The 21348-nt window shown below is 40.9% G+C and overlaps 1 protein-coding gene across 1 annotated transcript in view; it reads left to right on the forward strand.

Moving 5' to 3' along the window:
- LOC104995195 (putative ATP-dependent RNA helicase TDRD12) overlaps nucleotides 1-21348 on the forward strand; it is a 60469-nt gene that overhangs the window by 7476 nt on the left and 31645 nt on the right. The window contains exons 5-10 of the mRNA XM_010848926.1: nucleotides 613-698; nucleotides 3441-3630; nucleotides 4424-4513; nucleotides 16408-16505; nucleotides 17083-17159; nucleotides 20196-20276. Coding sequence (XP_010847228.1) covers nucleotides 613-698; nucleotides 3441-3630; nucleotides 4424-4513; nucleotides 16408-16505; nucleotides 17083-17159; nucleotides 20196-20276 — 622 coding nt within the window. The remainder of the gene's footprint in view (nucleotides 1-612; nucleotides 699-3440; nucleotides 3631-4423; nucleotides 4514-16407; nucleotides 16506-17082; nucleotides 17160-20195; nucleotides 20277-21348) is intronic.

Genomic DNA, 21348 nt, shown 5'->3' on the forward strand with positions numbered 1-21348 from the left:
TGGGTACCGTTCTGCTGCCTCTGAGCAGCCTTCTGAGAGCCTGGTCTCCTCGCCTGTAAAGCGGTAACAGCACTGCCGCAGAGGCTTGTGGTGAGAGGGAGTGGAACACAGCAGTAGGCTGAGCAGCGTGCCTGGCGGTACCCACACGTGGGGCTGTTCTTCAGGTGTTCAGAGGGTGGAGTGACTCGGGAAAGACTCTGGCTGGGCCTGTGGGTTTGGGGATCACTGGAAAAGAAGGGGGGCCCAGAGCTGTGCTCGAGGTGCTGTCACAGGGCGGCCGGAGGAGGATGGGGGCTGAGGGGACAGAGGACACTTGGCAGACTTTGCCTGGAGAGCCTTCACCTTGGCTCACCTGCCGCCAGAGCCCTCCTGAGGGAGGAGGCTCTCGGACATTGTGGCACTGGGTAGTCGTGGGTAGTTAACAAATGGTCATAGTCGTTTCACCCATTCTTATTTTTTTGGCCATGAGGCATGGCATGCGGGATCTTAGTTCCCGGACCACGATTCAGACCTGCAGTAGAGGTGCAGAGTCTTAACCACTGGACCCCCAGCAAAGTCCCTCAAGCATACTTTTAACATCATCTTCTTCATGTTTTCATTTATGCTGTTTAGCGACTACCCAGGTAGAAGCCAAATTGTGTGCTGTGGAAGAAGATACTTTTGAGGTTTACCTTTATGTAACTCTGAAAAATGAAAAGGTGAGTGAAAGAGTTGTATTTTTAAAGTATTTTATTATTATTAAGATGCTGTTTTTGTTACAGAGCAGAGGCGGGCTCAGCAGAGAGGACTGACGGTGGCTGCATGAGGTCGTAATTGCTAGAAAAATAAATGGGGCCAGCAGTTCTTTTCTAGCTCCTAAAGGAAGCACAGGGATGTGTCCGGGTGTTCTCTTCCTCTCTCTGTTTTAAACTTGTTTTCTTTCACACCCAATTTTTAGGAGACGTGCACGCTGATCCTTTTTTGTCAGTACCCTTCCACTGTCTGGATATACTACAGTGTTCATCCATTCACTTGCTGATGGACATTTGAGCTGTGGCCTCTGTGGGGCAAGTGCAAATGAAACTTCTGTGACGATTCACGTGCAAGTCTTCCTTGGACCTGTGCTTTCATTTTTCTTGGGTAAATACCCAGGAGTCACCCTTCTGGGTGGTTTTATAAGTGTTAAGAGACTACCAAACTGCTTTCCAGAGTGACCATTGTACAGTCCCATCAGCAGTGAGTTACATTTCCTCCACATCCTCTCCATTCCTTTCATGGTCATTCTCATTGGTGTGTAGTGGTCTCTCATTGAAGTTTATTTGCGCTTCCCTAATGCACTTTCCTTCTTGGAGAAGGAAATGGCAGCCCACTCCAGTACCCTTGCCTGGAATATCTCATGGACAGAGGAGCCTGGTATGCTGCAGTCCACGGGGTTGCAGAGTTGGACACGACTGAGTGACTTCACTCACTCACTCAATGATGAGTGGTCTTGAGTGTCTTTTCATATGCTGTTTGCAATCCATATATCTTTAATGAAGTATCCAGATCTTTTACCCATTTATTTTCATTTTCTCCTTTTTAAAATTGTTTTATCCTTTTTAAAATAGAGGTGTAATTGATGTACAACATGATATTAGTTGCCTGTGTACAGCACAACGCCTTAATACTTGTCCATACGCATTGCACAGGGTCTAGTTAACACCCATTACCAACAGTGACAGCATTTTTTTTCTTGTTCTCATCACAAGATTGAGCAACTTTCAAACATGCGATACAGTATTGTTAACTATAGCCACCTTGCTGTACATCATATGCCCGTGACTTATTTATTTTATAATTGAAAGTTTTTACCTTTTGACTCCCTTCTCCCATTTCACGACCTTCTCCCTCTGTGCCCCCGACCCCAGCTCTGGCAATCACCGGTCTGTTCTCTGTCTGTGAGCTTGTTCTGTTTCGTATTTAGATTCCACATAGAAGTGGAGATTATGTAGCCTTTGTCTTTCTCTTATGTCATATAGTGTAATGTCCTTAAAGTCAGTATATGTTGTCACAGATGGAAAGATTTCATTCTTTTTGTGGCCAAATAATATTCCATTGTGTGTATATGTATATACATCACATTTTTTTTTTATCCATTCATCCACCGATGAATACTTAGATTGTTTCCATAATTTTGGCTATTGTAAATAACATTGCAGTGAACACCGAGATGCGTGTGTCTTTTCAAGTTAATGATTTTGTTTTCTTCAGATAAAGACCCAGAAGTGGAATTGCTGGATTGTATGGGAATTCTGTTTTTAATTTCTAAAGGAACCTTGGTACTGTTTTCCGGAGTGACTATGCCAATTTACATTCCTACCAATAGTGCCTAAGGGTTCCTTTTTCTCCACATCCTTGAGACACCTGCCCTGGGTGTTTCTTGTCTTTTTAACGATAGCCATTCTGACAGATGTGAAGTGATACCTCACTCTGGTCTGATTTGCATTTCCCTGGTGATTCGTGATGCCCAACATCTTTTCTTGTCCCTGTTGACTATCTGCATGTCTTCTTGGAAAAATGTCAATTCAGATCCTCTGCCCATTTTTAAATTGGATTATTTGGGGTTTGTTTGTTACTATTGTTTATGAGTTTTTATGTATTTTGGATATTAACCCCTTATCAGATAATAAGTGACTTAACAGATGTTTCCTCTTATTAAAAATGCTTTTGTTTTCTTGGTGCTTTTTTTCGCTCTGAAGAAGCTTTCTGGTTTGATGTATGTAGTTCTTCTGGTTTATCTTCACTTTTGTTGCCTTTGCTTTTGGTGTCAAACTCCAAAAATTATCACCAAGACCAGTGTCAAGGAGCTCATTATCACCTATGTTTTCTTGTATGAGTTTTATGGTGTCAGATCTTATATTCAAGTCTTTAATCCATTTTGAGTTTGTTTGTGTATGGTGTGAGTTAATGGCACAGTTTCATTCTTATGCATTTAGCTGTCTAGTTTTCCCAACACAATTTATTAAAGAGACTATTGTTTCCCCATTATATAGTCTTAGCTCCTTTTTAGTAATTGTATTGACCATATATATCTGGGTTTATTTCTGGGCTATCTTTCTGTTCCCATTGAACTATGTGTCTGTTTTTATGCTAGTGCTGTACTCTTTTAACTGCTATGTTTTGCCTGTTTAAAAATTGGTTTTGTTTTCTTTTAATTGAGTTTTTTGAGAGTTCTTTATGTATTCTGGGTATGTCCATCCAAAGGTATTATCTAAAAAGATTTTCTCCTGTTTTTCTTTTCAAGAAGGTTGGCCAGAAGTGTGTAGTTCACCATTACTAAAGCAGAAGTCACGAGATCAATTTCTGTCCAATTCTGTTCTATAAAATAATTTTTCTGAAGATTAAAATTTTCAGTTAAGTTCGGCATGTTTTTTGAACAGTCACATGACTGTGTTTGTCTTATTCATGAAATGTTTACACAGGTTTGTGTTAACGATGATCTGGTTGCAAAGAACTTCGCTTGTTATGTGTCACCCATGGAGAATAAGAACTTTGATTCTTTGGAGAAGCCAAGATTGAATATAAAGTCAGCATCCTTTTCCAGTAAGCTCAATCCAGCACTTACTCTTTGGCCAATGTTTTTGCAAGGAAAGGATTCTCAAAGGATGGAAAGTGAGTGGATTTCACCAATGTTTGTTTCCCTTAAGTTGTCTTATTTATAGAAATCTTAGTGTATTAATGTAAATTGTTGTATCGACTTTTCCCCATATGGAGACAGAGACTTTGATTCTGAATTTAACATTTTAATTTTTTTGAAATATTTTAATTTTAATCCTAGTGAGTTTGTTAGGTTTGAGTTTTGAGGTTCTAAGAGAGCTGTTGTGGTTTGTTTTTATGAGAGCAGGAAAAAAGATTGTTACTAATTTCTTATTAACATGGAGTTATATTTTCACTCTGTGGCTAGGTGGGTAAAGAATCCACCTGTCGTGCAAGAGACACAGGAGATGCGGGTTCAATCCCTGGGTCAGGAATATCCCCTGGAGAAGGAAATGGCAAACCACTCCAGTATTCTTTCCTGGAAACTCTCATTGACAGAGGAGCCTGGTGGGCTGCAGTCCATGGGGTCGCAGAGTCTGACTTGACTTAATGACTGAGCACAAGCACACGTATTTTCAGAAGTCTGTCTGTTAGTAGTTTAACGATATTATCAAAACAAGGGTGTTTTTTAGAATTTTGAAAAAGAGCCATTTATTAGCATGAAAATATGAGAAGAGTCAGTCATGGGCAATGGAAACAAGGGTAGATATTTCCTCTACACCCATGTTTCTTATTCCCCTCACGTTGCTCCCCTGCCCTGTGGTAGGTATTCTGTAAATCATACAGCAGAGGTGATTTACAACAAATTCACGTTTGTATTTTGGGTTTTATTTCATGCTTTAATCTTGAAATGTATTCTTTCTATCAGAGTCATGTGGTTTAACTTTTCTAGCAAAGTCTCTCGAGCATCCGTGGCCCCAGGGTGCAGGTGACCTCAGGCCAACCAGTAGGCTCCTGGGTGAGTTTTCCTCTCTTGTTCCATTTCAATATAAAAGAATATTCTTAAATATCTCAGGACTGTAAGAGTTGTTTATAAGGCTGTGGTAATTCTGTCTCTCTTTTTCCCTTAATTTAATGGAACCGATTTATGCTGTGAAAGAAAGTGAAAAGAAAGTGAAGTCGCTCAGTTATGTTTTGCCTACCAGGTTTCTCTGTCCATGGGATTTTCCAGGCAAGGATACTGGAGTGGATTGCCATGCCCTCCTCCAGGGATCTTCCCAACCCAGGGGTCAAACCCAGGTCTCCCGCATTGTAGGCAGATGGTTTACCATCTGAGCCACCAGGGAAGTTTATGCTGTTGCTGCTGCTGCTGCTAAGTCGCTTCAGTTGTATCCGACTCTGTGCGAGCCCATAGATGGCAGCCCACCAGGCTCCCCCATCCCTGGGATTCTCCAGGCAAGAACACTGGAGTGGGTTGCCATTTCCTTCTCCAATGCATGAAAGTGAAAAGTGAAAGTGAAGTCACTCAGTCGTGTCCGACTCCTAGCAACCCCATGGAGTGCAGCCTACCAGGCCCCTCCGTCCATGGGATTTTCCAGGCAAGAGTACTGGAGTGGGGTGCCACTGCCTTCTCCGATGCTGTAGATGCTGACAAAGATAATTTGCCTTGTAGTCTGTAGGATTTTGCCGAAACATAAAGAACGTAACAGGCACTTGTTTGTGTGTAGGACTGATTTATTCTAGCCCAGACATAGACCAGTGGTTATTATTTGTTGTCAGAATATACCTAAGGATTTTATTGGGTTTTATTTTAAGCAATAGGATGCATAAAAATAAGAAAGAGGCATTTATGAAGTCAGAAATATCCCGTCTTTAACTCTGTATCTACAAGTTCCTGAATGAGTTGGAATTACTGGATGAGGGTAAAACTTGCTCAGCTCACCCTCTGTGGTGACTGCTCTGTGCTCACCCCCACATTGGGTGTATGTGTACCTATCAGTACTTCAGAGAGAGCCGTAGTAAACCTCTAGTAAACTAAAACTTGAAGTGTGTGCTCAATCGTGTCCAACTCTTTTTCGACCCTGTGGATTGTAGCCTGGCCAGGCTCCTCTGTCCACGGGATTCTCCAGGCAAGAGTACTGGAGTGGGTTGCCGCTTCCTACTCCAGGGGATCTTCTGGACGCAGGAATCAAACCCACGTCTCCTGCGTTGGCAGGCAGGTTCTTTACCACCAGTGCCTCCTGGGAAGCACCACCTTTGATACCTACTTATTAAAATTTTAGTCTTTTTTCTCCCAGTTTTTCAGGTGTGAGGCTGTGTCTTATTTCTTAAGAAATGAGATTCTACTGTACAAACCTGTATGTGGTGTTTTTCACCTCTCTCTGGGTTAGCTGCGTCCAGTGTGATGTGGTTTGAGGCTGTGGACTCTGCCATGAGACCGTCCATCTGCCCCCTCCTCTGTGGCGCAGGGAACAGCATTCCCTGCTGCTGGGTTGGTGAGATGAGCTCTCTGCGTGCAGAGTTTGTGTGGCAGACTTGGGCACCTGTGGCCCCACCTACATTCTGGTTTGCCTTATAGGAGGCATAGTGTGTCATAGGAATTCCTGCTGAATGGAGCCCGTTACTGACGGGAATGTTATTTCCATTTTTGTTTCTTCCATTTCCATGGAAGCAAGAAAAATACCAGGTATTTACATTGTGTTTAACCACTGCACAGCTTTCCGTTGTTTAAGGGCCCCCCTGGCGGCTCAGATGGTAAGAATGTACCTGCAGTGCAGGAGGCCTGGGTTCAATCTCTGGGTCAGGAAGATCCCCTGGAGAGGGGAATGGCAACCCATTCCCTTGGAAATGGGTATTCTTGCCTGGGAAATCCCATGGACAGAGGAGCCTGGTGGGCTGCAGTCCATGGAGTTGCAAATAGTTGGATACGACTGAGCCACTAACTCTTTGTTTTTAAAAAATAATTATTTACTTATTTGCCTTTGTCGGATCTTTGTTGGGGCACGCAGGATGTTGCTTTGTGGTGCTCGGGACTCTCTAGGTGTGGCGCACAGGCTCTGGAGCACGTGCGCTCAGTAATTGTGGTATGTGGGCTTAGTTGCTTCGCGGTATGTGGGATCGTGCTTCCCTGACCAGGAATCATCCCCAGGTCCTCCGCATTGCAGGGAGGAGGACACTGGACTTCCAGGCAAGTCCCACCTAGTTTTCTTTATTACAGTCAGTGTTGGAATTAACTCTGCATATCTTTGAAAAGGAAAAGGTTGATGGTAAACAAAAGAAAGCTCATATGAGATATGACCAGGCTATCATGTAAGGAACAAAATTATTAGATGTTGCCTACTCAGGCAAAGATTTCTTTTTCCTTTTTAATTTTTGTGAGAAGCTATTTCAATTTCAATTGTATTTTTATTAAATTCTGATACTTTGAAGTTCCTTACATTTTCAAAAATCAAAGTTCAGTACTTTCTAACACTTGGCTAAACAATCAAATAGTGCAGAAAGGCTATGAAGAAAAATAATTTTTTCTTGTCTAGCTTCTTCTCACCCAGGCTCCTCGCTTGAGATAAACCTTTTTTTTTTAAAGCTATTTGTTTTGGCAGTTATCTCTTAAGTTTTAAAATACCTGTGGTTATTTTACTTTGTCCCTGCTTACGCCTTCTGGACCCTGTCCTGATTTCTGCGGCGGTTAGCTGTCACACCCCTAAGCCACACGTCTTCAGACACTGTTCTAGGGATTCACCAGAAAAGGAATCAAAGTCTGTTTTCATGGAGTTTTCTTTTATTTTCTCAGTAAACTTCTGTTTTAGAATGATCACAAACTTCCAGATAAGTTGGAGAGCATTACGGAGAACTTGATTGTATTCTAAACCACGTGAGAGTAAGTTGCCGACTGGAATGCCCACCTCTCCCCAGTACTTGAGTGTGTTTTTCCTAGGAATAAGAGTACTTTCAAAAATATTCACAGTCTAGCCATCTACATCAGAGGTTACCGTTGCTGCATTGTGATCGTCTGACTCTCAGATAACCCCTGTCATTTTGCCAGTCATCGCACTGAGTCCTCTGGGGAAGGAAGACACGGCTCAGCATCAGGTGGAGCATCTCCTCGCCTCCCTGGGTCTGCAGCAGTCCTCAGTCTTCCTGGACTTTTCTGACTGTGACACTTTGGCAGATTATGGACCTGTTATTTCATAGCATGTCCCAATTGTGGCAGATGATCTCCTGTTTCCATTTTCATTGATTTTTGCTCTGAATTTAATTCTTTTTGTCTGCTTACTTTATATTTAATTTGCTCTTCTTTTCTAGTTTTCTAAGGTGGAAGCTTATATTATTAATTTAAATTTTTTCTTCTTTTCTAATACAAACATTTAATGCTGTCAACTGCCCATCACTGAATCCCATAAATTTTGATAAGTTGTATTTTTATTTTCATTTGGTTAAAAACATTTCAGAATTTCTCTTGATATTTCTTCTTGATCCATGAATTATATGGAAGTGGGTTGCTTACTCTCCAAGTATTTGGGGATTTTCCAGCTATCTTGTTGTTACTAAGTTAGTTTAATTCCGTTGTGGTCTGATAGTGTACTTTGTACAATTTCCACTTTAAGTTTATTTAGATGTATTTTATATGGTCTGTCTTAGTGTCAGTTCCACTTGAGCTTGAGAAGAAAGTATCTGCTGTAGGATGAAATCATCTGTAGATGCCAGTTCTGACCAGTTGAGGTGATGCTGTTGAATTGCTATACCCTTACACTGATTTTCTGCCTGCTGGGTCTGTTCATTTTTGGTAGAGAGCTGTTCCTGTCTCTAACTGTAATGGTGTTCTCATCTGTTTCTCCTTGCAGTTTTATCAGTTTTGCCTCACGTATTTTGATGCTTTCTTGTTACGCACATACACAATTTTAAGTCTCATATGTCTTTTTGAAGACTTTTGAAGAATTGGGTTCTTTATTACTATGTCATGCTTCTGACCTTCATATTTTCCCTTGTTCTGAAGTCTACTCTATCTGAAATTAATACAGCTACTTTAGCTTTTTTTTTAAGCTATAAAAATTTTACTGAGGTACAATTGATGTATATTATTTGTTTCAAGGATACAACATAGTGACTCACAATTTTTAAAGGTTATACTGCATTTATAGATATTTTAAAATATTGCTTATATTCCCTGTACTGTACAGTATATCCTTGTAGGTTATTTATTTTATGCATAGTAATTTGTACCTCTTAATCCACTGCTGTTTTTTGGAGCCTCCCCTTTCCCTCCCCGCTACTGGTAACCACTAGTTTGTTCTCTGCATCTGTGAGTCTGTTTCTTTTTTGTTAAATTCACTAGTTTTAATTTTTTTTAGATTCCACATATAAGAGATATCATACAGTATTTGTCTTTCCCTGTCTGACTTAATTTCACTAAGCATAAATCCATCCATGTTGTGGCAAATGGCAAATTTTCGTTCTTTTTATGGCTGAGTAATATTCCAGTTTGTGTGTGTGTGTGTATACACACCACGTCTTCTTTATTTGGGTATGGATAGATTGCTTCCATATTTTGGATACTGTGAATAATGCTGCTCTGAACATTGGGGTGCATGTTTCTTTCCGACTTAATGGGACCATGTATTCTTTATCCGTTCGTCTGTCAATGGATGAATCTGTCGTTGCTTCCATGCCTCGGCTGTTGGAAACAGTGCTGTCCTGCTGGGGTGCATGTGTCTTTTCGAATTATGGTTTTCTCCAGACACACACCCATGGATGGGATTACAGGATCATATGGCAACTCTGTTTAGTTTTTTAAGGCACTTCCATGCTTTTCTCCGTTGTGATTGCACCAGTTTACATTCTGACCAGCGGTATAGGTAGGTTCCCTTTTCTCCATAGCCTCGCCAGCATTTACTGTTTATGGACTTTTAACGAAGGCCATTCTGACAGGTGTGAGGTGATACCTCATTGTGCCTTTTAAAATTCATTTTTAATTGGAGGATAATTGCTTTACATGTTGTGTTGATTTCTGCTGTACATCAAGATAAGTCAGCCATAGGTGTACATATGTCCCCTTCCTCTTGACTCATTGTGCCTTTGATATGCATTTCTTTGATGATTCGCGATGTTGAGCATCTTTTCACGTGCTTGTTGGCCATCTGTATGTCTTCTTTAGAGAAAAGTCTATTTAGGCCTTCTGCCCATTTTTAATTGGTTGGGTTTTTTTGATGTTGAAATTGTATGAGCTGCTTGTATATATTTGGAAATTAAGCCTTATCAATCATGATGTTTGCAACTATTTTCTCCCAGTTGTCTTTTTGTTTCTGGTTTCCTTTGCAGTGTAAAAGCTTGTAAGTTAACTAGGTCCCATTTGTTTATTTTTGCTTCTGTTTTCCTTTGCCTTGGGAGACTGACTTATACAAATTTCTAGAATTTGTATAAATATTTGTCTTTTATTTGGTGAATTTAGACCAATACCCTTTAAAGTGATGATTGATTTAGTTAGATTGATACCTGCCAAACTCGTTACTGTTTTCTATTCATTGCCTTTGTTTTTTATTCTTGATCTTCCATTTTTTGTCATTTATAGCTTTAGTTGAGCATTTTACACAATTCTGATTTCTTTCCTTTCTTAGCACATCAGTTTGCTTCTTTTTTCACTTTTTTTAAGTGATTGCCTTAGATATTGCAATATTTACAACCAGTCCAATCTACTCTCAGATAACACTGAACCACCTTACAGGTAGTGCTAGTACCTTATAATAACAAAGTATTCATAATTCCTCCTTCCTGGCCATAGTGCCATTGTTGTTATTCTTTTCATGAATATGGGTATGTTTGTAATAAATGTATATTTACATATTTTATATGTATATGCATAAATAATGAAATACTTTGTTGCTATTATTTTGAACAAACTGTTATCTGTTATATCTGTTTTCAAAAAAGAAAACCTTAAATTTGCCTTGACTTATTCCTTCTCTAATATGCATATCCTCAAGTTCAGTGATTCTTGCCACAGATGAATACAGTCTACTAAGTTCATCAAAGGCATTCTTCATTTCTGTTAGTGTTTTTGATCTCTGGCATTTCTTCTTGATTCTTTCTTGTAATTTTCATGTCCCTGCTTATATTACCCATCTATTCTTGCATATTGTTTGCTTGTTCTATTAGAACCCTTAGCATAGTAATCATTTGTTGTTACTATTGTTCAGTTGCTAAGTTGTATCCACCTCTTTGCAATCCCATGGACTGGCTCCTCAGTCCTCCACTATCTTCTGGAGTCTGCTCAAGTTCATGTCCATTGAGTCTGTGATGCTATCTAACCTTCTTATCCTCTGCCGCCCTCTTCCTTTGCCTTCAGTCTTTCCCAGCATCAGGGTCTTTTCCAGTGAGTCATATCTTTACATCAGGTAGCCAGAGTATTGGAGCTTCAGTTTCAGTATCAGTCCTTCTAATGAATATTCAGGATTGATTTCCTGTAGGATTGCTTGGTTTGATCTCCTTGCAGTCCAAGGAACTCTCAAGAGTCTTCTCCATCACCACAATTTGAAGGCACTAGTTCTTCGGTGCTCAGCCTTCTTCATGATCCATCTGTCATATCTGTACATGACTTTCCATCCGTACATGGAAAAACCATAGCTTTGACTATATGGACCTTTGTCAGCAAAGCGATGTCTCTGCTTTTTAATATGTTGTCTAGGTTTGTCATAGCTTTCCTTCCAAGGAACAAGTGTCTTAATTTCATGACTGTAGTCGCTGTCTGCAGTGATTTTGAAGTCCAAGAAAATACGTCACTGACTGCTTCTGCTTTTCCCCCTTCTATTTGCCATAAAGTGATGGGACCAGATGCCATGATATTAGTTTTTTTTTAATGTTGAGTTTCAAGCCAGCTTTTTCACTCTCCTTTTAAACTTTCATTAAGAGGCTCTGTAGTTCCTCTTCACTTTCTGCCATTAGAGTGGTACCATCTGCATATCTGAGGTTGTTGATATTTCTCCCAGCAATCTTGATTCCAACTTTTTGGTTCATCCAGCCCAGCATTTTGCATGATGTACTCTGCATATAAGTTAAATAAGCAGGGTGACAATATATAGCCCTGTCATACTCCTTTCCCAATTTTGAACCAATTTGTTGTTCTGTATCCAGCTCTAACTGTTGCTTCTTGACCTGCATACAGGTTTCTCAGGAGACAAGTCAGGTGGTCTGGTATTCCCATCTCTAAGAATTTTGCACTGTTTGTTGTGATCCACACAGTCAAAGGCTTTAGCATAGTCAGTGAAGCAGTAGATGTTTTTCTGGAAGTCCCTCATTTTCTCCATGATCCGGTGAATGTGGCAATTTGATCTCTGGCACCTCTGTCTCTTAGAAATCCAGCTTGTACACATGAAAGTTCTCAGTTCAACTACTGCTGAAGCCTAGCTTGAAGGATTTCGAGCATTACCTTGCTAGCATGTGAAATGAATGCAATTGTATGGAAGTCTGATCATTCCTTGTCATTGTCCTTCTTTGAGGTTGGAATAAAAACTGACCTTTTTAAGTCCTGCGGCCACTGATGAGTTTTCCAAATTTACTGACATGTTGAGTGCAGCATTTCAACAGCATCATCTATTAGGATTTGAAATAGCTCAGCAGGTATTCCATCACCTCCACTTTGTTTGTAGTAATGCTTCCTAAGACCCCTTGACTTCACACTCCAGGATGTCTGATTCTAAGTGATTATCCACACTAACGTGATTATCTGGGCCATTAAGACCTTTATTGTATAGTTCTTTTGTGTATTCTTGCCACCTTTTCATACCTTCTTCTGCTAGGTTCTTAGCATTTCTCTCCTTTATCTTACCTATCCTTGTATGAAATGTTCCTTTGATATCTCCAGTTTTCTTGAAGAGATCTCTAGTTCTCCCCATTCTGTTGTTTTCCTCTGTTTCTTTGCACTGTTTCTTTAAGAAGGCCTTCTTACCTCTCCTTGCAGTTCTCTGAACTCTGCATTTAGTTGGGTATATCTTTCCCTTTCTCCCTTGCTGTGTGCTTCTCTTTTTTCCTCAGCTATTTGTTAAGCCTCTCCAGACAACCACTTGGGCTTCTTGCGTTTCTTTTTCTTTGGGATGGTTTTGGTCACTGCCTCTTGGACACTGTTACTAATCTCGGTCCATAGTTCTTCAGACACTCTGTCTGCCAGATCTAATCCCTTGAATCTGTTTGTCAGCTCCACTGTATAATCATAAGGGATTTGATTTAGGTCATAACTTGAATGGCCTAGTGGATTTCCCTACTGTCTTCAATTTAAGCCTGAAATTTGCAGTAAGGATCTCCTGATCTGAGTTGTACTAAATTTCTGGTCTGACAGTTTCAACATCTCTGCTCTAACTCTGGTTCTAATTCTTTCCCTGTTTCTTCAAACTGTCTTTTTTTTTTTGCTTTTTGGTATGCCTTGCAATTTTTTTTTTTTTTGATTTAAAGCCAGACATGATATTCTGGGTAAGAGGTGGGCTTTTAGAGGTACAGTTGTAAGGTATAGAGGGAGGAGAAGCATCCTTTAAAGCTGTGATTAGATCTCCATGTTTTTGAGCCTTTGCATCTGGGTTGCGACCTTCACATGTGCTTTTCAGACCTCCACTTCTCCTCTTTAGGAGGGCTAGGATGGCCTGAGGAGTGGGGAAATAGATGGGCTATTTCCCTTCCCCCAAGGCAGTTCAGTTCAGTTCAGTTTAGTTGCTCAGTCATGTCCGACTCTTTGTGACCCCACGAATCGCAGCACGCCAGGCCTCCCTGTCCATCACCAACTCCCGGAGTTCACTCAAACTCATGTCCATTGAGTCGGTGATGCCATCCAGCCATCTTATCCTCTGTCATCCCCTTCTCCTCCTTCCCCAACCCCTCCCAGCATCAGAATCTTTTCCAATGAGTTAACTCTTCGCATGAGGTGGCCCAAGTATTGGAGTTTCAGCATCAGTCCTTCCAATGAAAACCCAGGACTGATCTCCTTTAGAATGGACTGGTTGGATCTCCTTGCAGTCCAAGGGACTCTGAAGAGTCTTCTCCAACACCACAGTTCAAAAGACTCTTGAGAGTCCCTTGGACTACAAAGAGATCCAACCAGTCTGGCTATTTCCCTTCCCCCAAGGCAATTAGTCTCTGATAAAGCCTGGGTAGTTCAGTTCAGTTCAGTTGCTCAGTCGTGTTCAACTCTTTGCGACACCATGGACTGCAGCATGCCAGGCCTCCCTGTCTATCACCAACTCCAGGAGCTTACTCAAACTCATGTCCATTGAGTTGGTGATGCCATCCAACCATCTCATCCTCTGTTGTCCTCTTCTCCTCCCACCTTCAATCTTTCCCAGCTTCAGGGTCTTTTCAAATGAGTCAGTTCTTCGCCTCAGGTGGCCAAAGTATTGGAGTTTCAGCTTCAGCATCAGTCCTTCCAAAGAATATCGAGGACAGATTTCCTTAGGGTTCACTGGTTGGATCTCCTTGCAGTCCAAGGGACTCTCCAACACCACAGTTCAAAAGCGTCAGTTCTTTGGCACTCAGCTTTCTTTATAGTCCAGCTCTCACATCCATACATGCTGCTGCTGCTGCTAAGTTGTGTCAGTCGTGTCCAACTCTGTGCGACCCCATAGATGACAGCCCACCAGGCTCCCCCATCCCTGGGATTCTCCAGGCAAGAACACTGGAGTGGGTTGCCATCGCCTTCTCCAATGCATGAAAGTGAAAAGTGAAAGTGAAGTCACTCAGTCGTGTCTGACTCTTAGCCATCCCATGGACTGCAGCCCACCAGGCTCCTCCATCCATGGGATTTTCCAGGCAAGAGTACTGGAGTGGGTTGCCATTGCCTTCTCCCCTTCCATACATGACTACTGGAAAAACCATAGCTTTGACTAGACAGACCTTTGTTGGCAAAGTAATGCTGTCTAGGTTTGTCATAGCTTTTCTTCCAAGGAGCAAGCGTTTTTTAATTTCATGGCTGCAGTCACCATCTGCAGTGATTTTGGAGCCCCAAAAAGTAAGGTCTCTCATTGTTTCCCCATCTATTTGCCATGAAGTGATGGGACCGGATGCCATAATCTTACTTTTCTGAATATTGAGTTTTAAGCCAACTTTTCACTCTCCTCTTTCACTTTCATCAAGAGGCTTTTTGGTTCTTCTTCGCTTTCTGCCATAAGGATGGCGTCATCTGCATATCTGAGGTTATTGATATTTCTCCTGGCAATCTTGATTCCAGCTTGTGCTTCATTCAGCCTGGCATTTGCATGATGTACTCTGCATATAAGTTAAATAAGCAGGGTGGCAATATACAGCCTTAATGTACTCCATTCCCGATATGGAACGAGTCTGTTCAGTCCGGGTAGTTCAGGCTCTGGTTAGTTTCTCCTGAGGGCAGACCTTGCTGAGAACAGAATGCAGTGGCATATTTCAAAAAGGTTAATTTTCCTCTCCCCCTACTAAGCCCCAAGGGGATTTTTATATGATCTTCACTGTGAGAAGCTATGGAGTTCCAGTTAGTGAGAGTCACAAAGTGTTGGGTTTCCTCTTGGAATTGTTAATTTACTTTCCCACACTAGCTTCCAGTAGCTGGTAAACATACAGTTCAGATTTTCCTTCTCTGATGCTAGGTTCTATGGAGATTTCTGCTCAAATGAGTTGTGATTATCTGTCTCTCCAGTTTTAGGTGAGAAGGTTTGCCCTGTGGCCTCATCTTTTACGTCAGATATAAGAAGAGTTGTTATTTTTCACTTGGGTTAGCTGTTTACTTACTGTTATGAGGGAGTGGTGAATTCCAGCCTCCTTACATGCTGGGATAGAAACTGGAAGCTAAATTGAGCTTTGAAATGTAAGATTGGTAAATATAAGATGACAGCATTATTTCTTCTTGGAGATTTGCTTTTCTTTTTCCTATTTATACTGTCTATCTCTGTTGACCCCTTAAGTTGTTCAGGATTCTCAGTTGAGTATTCTGTATCCTTTAAAATTTATTGAGACTTGTATTATGACTCAGAATATGGTCTCACTTGGAAAAGGCTGTGTGTGTACTTGAGAAGAAAGCATGTTGTGCTGCTGTTGGGGCGAGTGTTAGGTAAATATTAGTTATGTCAGGTTGGTCAATGGTCTTGTTCAGGTCTTCTCTGTGTTTATGATTTTTTTTTTGTCTACAGGTCTATCAGCTACTGGAGAGGCATTGATATCTCCAGCTATACAATTGCTTTACTTATGACTCATTTCTGTTCTGTTAGTTTTTGCGTCATATATTTTGAAACTGTCACTTAGGTACACGGAAGTTTAGAAGTTTTATGTCCTCTTGATGAATTGATATGTGTCATTATTAAATGACTCCTTCTTTGATCTGAAGTCTACCTTGTCTCTTCTGGGCTATCATCTGAAATGTATGTAGTGGCCTTTCCATGCAGTTGCTTGGGCTTCCTCGTAACACGACGGCTGGGTTACAGAAGTGAGCATTTAAGAGAGCAGATCATAAGCGTATGACTTTTTTGTATTCCAGCTTTGGAAGTCACGTAACATCACATCTGTGTTTCTAAGCCCACCCAGGCTTATGGGAAAGGAGTATGAGCCCACCTCTCCGTGGGAGAAGTGTGGAAGGCACACTGTGAGAACAGCATGTGTGTTGGGAATCATGTTCTGGCCTCCTTTGCAAAATAGAGTCTGCCAGTTTGGGAAAATAAATAATGGTTAAATTGTTAGTAACCCAGTAAGGAATTTTTTTCAACATTTTTTTTCTTTTTCTTTTCCCCAATAAGGATACAAGATTTTTTAATTTAATCCCCTCAAGTAAAGTTTGATACAAAATCTTATACCATAACAATTTTATGTATTAAGGTTTTATTATGATAACACTTTTTTAGTAAGATCCTTTTGGTCCTGTTTTCTATTTATTTATAACACTTGCTAAGATAATTTTTGTTATTATTTTTATTGCAGAGAAGACTGTAAAATGTAATATGGATTCATTGAAAGGTTCACCTAAAAAAGAATCTGAAAAGAAACAACAGTACATCTCCTTGAAAGATGTAAATAAGGTGCTGTTTTAAAATGTTCATTAAATATAAAGTTTATGTAGTGTTCGTTTTAGAATATTCTCCTTTAAAATCTACCAGGAACCCAAACTGTGGCTATGATAGTTTTATTCATGAAAAAAAAAACATACGTTTACTCTGTTTCAGATGAACAGGATAACCCTTATTCCTCCCTTTTCAAGTCCTTGTTCTTGGCCTGCTGACCACTTGACGAAATTGGGTGTATATTCTCACTTAAACAAGGGTATAAGTATCTGGAATCATGGGACACTCTTAATAGTTAAGGTCAAGTCTTAGCTGTCCCTCCAGTTCCCTTGACAAGCAAGACAAGTGAAAGTAATTCCAGGACGTTTTAAACACTGACTGTCTGAAAGGCTGGCTGCCTGCTATTTGGACCCTTCAGTCGAGTGTTTATAGTGGTGGCCTCTCCAGTTCTTGGTCTCTTCATTTCTGTGTTGCCTGGACCTTATCTGAGATGGTTGTCTATGAGGACAACTCCCAGGGAATTTTGATGCCTCAAGAACACGTATGTTGCTAGCATAAATATTCGTCCTGAAAAAAAATTTTTTTTTTTTTACAGTGTGTTGAATCTTCAGTGTGCTGGCCAACAAAGAGAGGCATAACCATATATGCCAATCCAGACACACCAGCTGCAAGGTATGATCTGAAAATCTAGTGTAATTGACTAGAGACTTAAGTATAATATTGTTTTATACAGTGTTCTGTAAGATTGATGATGGGAGAATATTCGTTTTCAAAAAGAGTGACCCTGGAAATTTTGATGAAGCATATATTTAAAATAAATATGTTTGACAGCTGGCTAGCAGCACAGTTTTCCAAAAAGTGGTAGTGATTCTGGAGTCTCCTTGTTACCTTGTCAGATAGAACTATGTCTGTAAGGCAGATGTCTTGATGTGAAGGGAGGGTATATGTGGGCCCGATGGCAGTTCAGGTTGGTGGAAGGTGAAGAATGGTTTCTCGTATCCTTGAAGATGAGCTTCCAAGTCTTTGTAACCCTGTCCTCAGCAAGATCCATGCCAGTGATATTAATGGGAAAATGTGATATTATGCACTTCGTATGGAGTAAAAGATCTTAAAATAGGAAGCTTCCATTTCTCCCTCCTGGACTGTATGCTAGTGTTGTCTTACATTGTATTTGTACATTTGTTAAACATGCTGGAATCTATTATTGTTCCTATTGAAACAGTTTTTCTTTGAGGGATTTAAATAAATAATAAGAGAAATTATCGTATATTTACCTATGAGGCTATCATCCATGCTTTTTACTTTTTGTGTAGATCCAGATTTCCGTCTGGTACCATTTTCCTTTTACTTGAGGGACTTCCTTACTGTTCCTTGTATTATATTTCTTCCTTTACTATTTCTTGGGTCTGCTGGTCATGAATTCTTTCAGCTTTTATATGTCTGAAAAAACTTTGCTAGGTTAGAATTCCAGCTTTAAATTTCTTTTTTCCTGTATTTTAGCGATGTTGCTTCACCATCTACCTGCTCATATTGTTTGCAATGCAAAATCTACCATCATATTTTTCCTTTGTTCCTCTGTTTTCAGCATATCTTTTTCCTCTGTTTTTAGGGTTTTCTCTTTATTGCTGGCTTGAACAATTTAATTATTGTATGTCTTGATGAAGTTTCTCTCATTTTTCTTATGCTTGAGATTCATTAGGGCTCTTCATTTGTAGGTTTCTGTCTTCGCTGGGGCTTCCCCGATAGCTCAATGGTAAAGAATCCACTTGCAGTGTAGGAGACCCGGGTTCGATCCCTGGGATGGGAAAATCCCCTGGAGGAGGGTGTGGCAACCCACTTTGGTACTTTTGCCTAGAGAATCCCATGGATAGAGGAGCCTGGCAGGCTGCAGTCCTTAGGGTCGCACAGTCAGGTACAACTGTGCAGCAGCTAAGCAGCAGCGGCAGTCTTTTCCTCAGATTTAATAAGCATTCAGCTGTGTTATTCTACAAATATTTTTTTCTGTCATTTTCTTCTTTTTTGAGACTCTTATAAGACAAATGTCTCTGAGGCTCTGTTCCTTTTTTCAGTTTTTTTTTGCTGTTCTTCTATATTAATAATTCTACTGGTCTGTGTTTAATTGACTCTTCTGTTATCTCCATTTTGCCCATCCATTGAATTTTTTATCTGATGTATTTATTTTTTGTTCTAAAATTTTCATTTGATTTTTTTATAGTTTATATTTTTGCTGAGAAGAAAATAAAATTCTGATTGTGTCATTTAAGAGTGCTCACCTTTCCTTCTCTTATGGAGCATGGTTATAATAGCTCCTCTAGGGTGTTTTATAATTCACACTTCTGAGCTGTATTGGGGTTGGCACCTGTTGGTTATTTTTTCCCTCTACAGCTGACCTGATTTTCCTTATTCTTTGTATGTTGAGTAATTTTGGATCGTGCTCTAGATACTTTGAATATTATGGCATGAGACTTTGGTTTAGAATCTTCTGGAGAATGTTGATTTCGTTGTTTTAGCAGGAGGTCGTCACTCCCTTAAGGTTCAGACCCCAAACTCTGCCTCACTTGCGGTGGGTGGTGATGGTGACACTGTTTCCAACTCTGTGGTCCGCTGCTTTGGGTCTGTTCTGGACACGCTCAGTTTGGGATGGAGTGGGACTTGGGGTGGGTATGGGATTCCCCCCACCCCCAGCTCTCTATATCTTTTTTCCCCAGGACTTTTCCTCACATTCACCATTTTCTAGATGTTCTCGCTCCCTGTTCCTCTGACCAGATAGTTGTTTTTTGTGCGTGTGGAGAAGCTACCATGCAGTTCGTGTGACTGGGGTTGCTTGTGGAATAAAATAGCAGTGGAAATAAAAGAAGAAAAAAAGATGGAAAATTTCCCTCATCCAGTCTCTAGACCACTGGGTCCCCATTTCCTGGTTCATTAGAGGGAGAGAGAAGTTTTCTCTTGGGGTTTTAAGTGACCATGTGTGTGGTTAGTATCACTACATGCAGCTCCATGATCAGAGCTGGCCTTGGGGTTAGAACAAGAGGACAGAGGGCCAGGAGAGGACAAGAGGGGAGAGGGCCAGGATTCCTCACACCCACTGGTCTCAGGCCTCTCTTCTCTGTTCTCTGGCTTGAAATATTTCAGCCGTCCTCATTTGAAGCTCCTGTACCTGCACTGATGCAGATTCCTTGATTGCGGAGGGTCCGCTGTACGACACTATCTTATATAAGGGACTTGAGCATCCTTGGATTTCGGTATCCCTGGGGTTCCTGGAATCAGTACCCTGCAGATACCGAGATACTGATGGATGACTTTCTCAGGTTTTCTGACGTCTGCATCCTCTGCACCATTCTGCAACACGGGCCACCCTTGTGTCAACACCAAGAAATATAGAAATGTGAAAGCCAAGACACCCTCCATGATTCTGGTGGTTTTTCACGTTGGGACTTCCTCCCCTGTGGTTTCATACTTCATCCCGAGTTTTTCGTTGTAATCCGTAAGGGAGAGAAGCTGTAGGGGGCTTGCTCCCTCTTGGCAGCCTGAGGACTGTCAAAATGGTCTTCATACTCAAAGGACTCAGTTTCAGTTCTCAAAGAATTTACTTAAGTTGATCCACTTATTCTGTAGTGGTACTCTCAAATTTTCTCCCAGAAAATAAAGGTATTTTCAGATTTGGAGTAAATGGATTCAGAAATTTTAGCAAATGTTTTTGATTTTTAGTGCTTCATGTCAGAAGTCAAGTGAGAAGCCACTTAGATCAGCTGAGAAGAAAGAATACAATGAGAAGAATGGCTGTGTGAAGTATGGATTTTTTTTTTCTTGGCCTAAATTTTTTATTGAAATAACTGTAGAAAAATTATAAGCAGGAAGAATTGATATATGATTTTATTATTAATTTCAAACCTGCATTCCCAGTGACTCAGTGGGTAAAGAATCCACCTGCAGTGCAGGAGACACAAGAAACACAGGTCCAATCCCTGGGTCGGGAATATCCCCTGGAGGAGGGCATGGCAACCCACTCCAGTATTCTTGCCTGGAAAATCCCATGGACAGAGGAGCCTGGCGGGGTACGGTCCTTAGGGTCACAAAGAGTCGGACACGGCTGAAGCGACTGAGCACAGCACAGCCCATACACAGTGTCTTCTACAGGCTTTGAGGTTAGTTTTTTCTTTTCCATTTGCTAGGGCAGATTTTTCTGTTTAAAAGTTTTGTTCTACTATAAGTAGTCATTCTCTGCCTCCCCTTCCTGAATCTCTTGTCAAGTGAACAATTTTATGAAACAAATTAAATATAGTTGATCTTTTGAGGGCTGTTGATTTTATATGGGTTGGCACTTATTTTCTTCCTAGTTTTCTGATGTTAAGTGGATCTACCACCTGCTGGAGAAAGTAGGTATTTATAGTGTGAAACTTGGGAAGTTTTGTGTTTTTTTTGTCCTGCCAGATTCACAAAGTACTCACTTGCAGGTTGTTAACAGTAATCTCTTTATTTTATACTTGTTTAATCCACAATGTATTTTTGTACCAATTTTTATGATTTCTTACCCTACCAGCCTAAAAACACTCTCACATTCCAAGTAACTGTGGCTGCTCTGAAGCCATCAGAGTGACAAAGCGTCTAAGACGGTTCAGAAGTGGGTAGATTGTACAGTAGCCGCTAACTGGGATGACTGGGGAGAGGGTCGTTGACCTATGGCCATCTTGGTGTCCTGACTCCCTGGAGGCTGCTCTGTGGCCCTGTGACATCCCAGCAGGAGGGCCTCACGGTATCCATGGCCAAGGGCTCTGAACGCTGCCCTGTGGAGCCCACGGGTCTTGGGATGGTTGTTCATGCACCAGAGTTGACATCCTCCTACCCAGGCATCCCTCCACCT

Source organism: Bison bison, unplaced genomic scaffold, assembly GCF_000754665.1.
Source record: "Bison bison bison isolate TAMUID 2011002044 unplaced genomic scaffold, Bison_UMD1.0 scf7180017864280, whole genome shotgun sequence".
Classification (NCBI taxonomy): domain Eukaryota; kingdom Metazoa; phylum Chordata; class Mammalia; order Artiodactyla; family Bovidae; genus Bison; species Bison bison.